Genomic DNA, 1733 nt, shown 5'->3' on the forward strand with positions numbered 1-1733 from the left:
TCCAGATGGGAAAAATCAAAAAAAAGTGCAGACGGAAGCAGATGGGGGAGCGAAACGGTCAGGCAATATAGTGCTGCTGCTGCTGCTGCTGCTGACGATGCTCTGCTGCTGCTGCTGCTCCTGCTGACGATGCTCTGCTGCTGCTGCTGCTGCTGACGATGCTCTGCTTCTGCTGTGTGCTTCTGCTCCTGCTGCTGTTGTTCCGTAGCTGCTGCCGTTGCTGCTTCTGCTCCTGCTGCTGTTGTTCCGTAGCTGCTGCTGTTGCTGCTTCTGCTGTTGCTCAGCTGCTGCTGTTGCTGTTGATTAGGTGCTGGTGTTGCTGCTGATCCGCTTCTGCTGCTGCTTTTTGTTTAGCCGTAGCAGTTGGAATGGAGGCCTGAGGGGCCCCAGAAGCAGCAGGAGCACGTGTTTCTCCTTTCTGTATGTTTGTCTGTTTGTTTGTCTGTGTCTAAGTTTGTGTGTTTGTGTTTATTTGTTTAACGTAATAGATGTATTTATTTATTTGTATGTTGTTTATTTCTCTTTTTTTTTGTTTGTTTTATAAACAGGATAAGCCGTTTCTTCCTCCGCCTTTTATTGATTTACCTATCGGGATGACGCCGCTGCAGGTGGATCGGTTTCTGCGGGAGCAGCGGCTGGAGGAGTTATTTAGAAAGCTAAACAACGGCATATTAGAGTTCTTTGATGCTGACATTCGTCCTCCTTCTCCTCCTCCTATATATGATAAAAATGGTGGCAGAGTAAACACCAGAGACGTACGTGTACGCACAGCTATGCAAAATGAATTACAAAGACTGTGTGAGTTTATGCTCGCCAACGTCGAGGGCTTCACTCCGCCGCCAGACTTCAGGCCCTCTAAGAAAATACGCAGAATTGAGTTTCCGCATGAAAAGGTAATAACTCTTCTGCAGTCGTTCTGCTGCTGTTGTTGCTGCTGCTGGTTGTTCTTGGTGGTCGTGGTGGTGCTGCTGTTGCTGTTGTTTTTTGCTGCTGGTTTTGTTTGTTGTTGGTGCTGCGGTGGTTGCTGTAGACTCGATTTGGGGTGTATAGACAGCTGCGTAGAGTGAGTGCTGTTGTTTGTGCAGTACCCAGACTACAACTTCATGGGTATTATCATCGGTCCTCGCGGCTGCAACCACAAACGGTTGGAGGCGGAGAGCGGCTGTACTATTTCTGTTCGAGGCAGAGGCACTCAGGTAAAGTTTGGTTTATTTACTCGTTTCATTTTTTATTTATCTTATTTCCGCTCTCTCTGTTTGGCTGCACGATCAGCATACACATGAAAATACATGCATGTACGTGTCTACGCCGGAATGCTTGCACTAGCATACACCCGAATATTATATTAAATATATTAATATATTATTATATTATATTAATATGTTTTGTGGCTGTGTGCGCGTGAAAAACAGAAAGAAGGAAAGCGAGATCATCAGACAGACGAAGAAGCCTGCATGCCGATGCACGTTCATATCATGGGCGACACCGACGAGGCGGTGGAGGTGAGTGTATAAATAGCGGTGTATTTTTGAAATTCTTTTGAATGAAAAGAAATATAAACAAATAAATAAACAGAAAAACATTTTAAAATTTAATTTGATCTGCATTTACCCTGAGGATCGCAGCGGTACAGAAAAAGTTTCGCTGCGTGTTTCTGCATCGGGTTTCGGGTGTACGTACACCGCACCGCACCGCACCGGTTTCGGGTGTACGTACAGCTCGTGAGGTCTGGG

The 1733-nt window shown here is 46.0% G+C and overlaps 1 protein-coding gene across 1 annotated transcript; it reads left to right on the forward strand.

Moving 5' to 3' along the window:
- Nucleotides 1-593: 593 nt before the first annotated feature.
- Nucleotides 594-1514, forward strand: EMH_0095800 (uncharacterized protein; the record flags this gene model as incomplete). The annotated part of the gene is made up of 3 exons (XM_038023209.1): nt 594-755; nt 1086-1196; nt 1413-1514. 3 exons carry the CDS (start codon nt 594-596, stop codon nt 1512-1514), a joined length of 375 nt encoding a protein of 124 aa, XP_037879063.1.
- Nucleotides 1515-1733: the final 219 nt, after the last annotated feature.

Source organism: Eimeria mitis, genomic scaffold (assembly GCF_000499745.2).
Source record: "Eimeria mitis Houghton genomic scaffold, Emh_scaff8774, whole genome shotgun sequence".
NCBI classification, from domain to species: Eukaryota; Apicomplexa; class Conoidasida; order Eucoccidiorida; family Eimeriidae; genus Eimeria; species Eimeria mitis.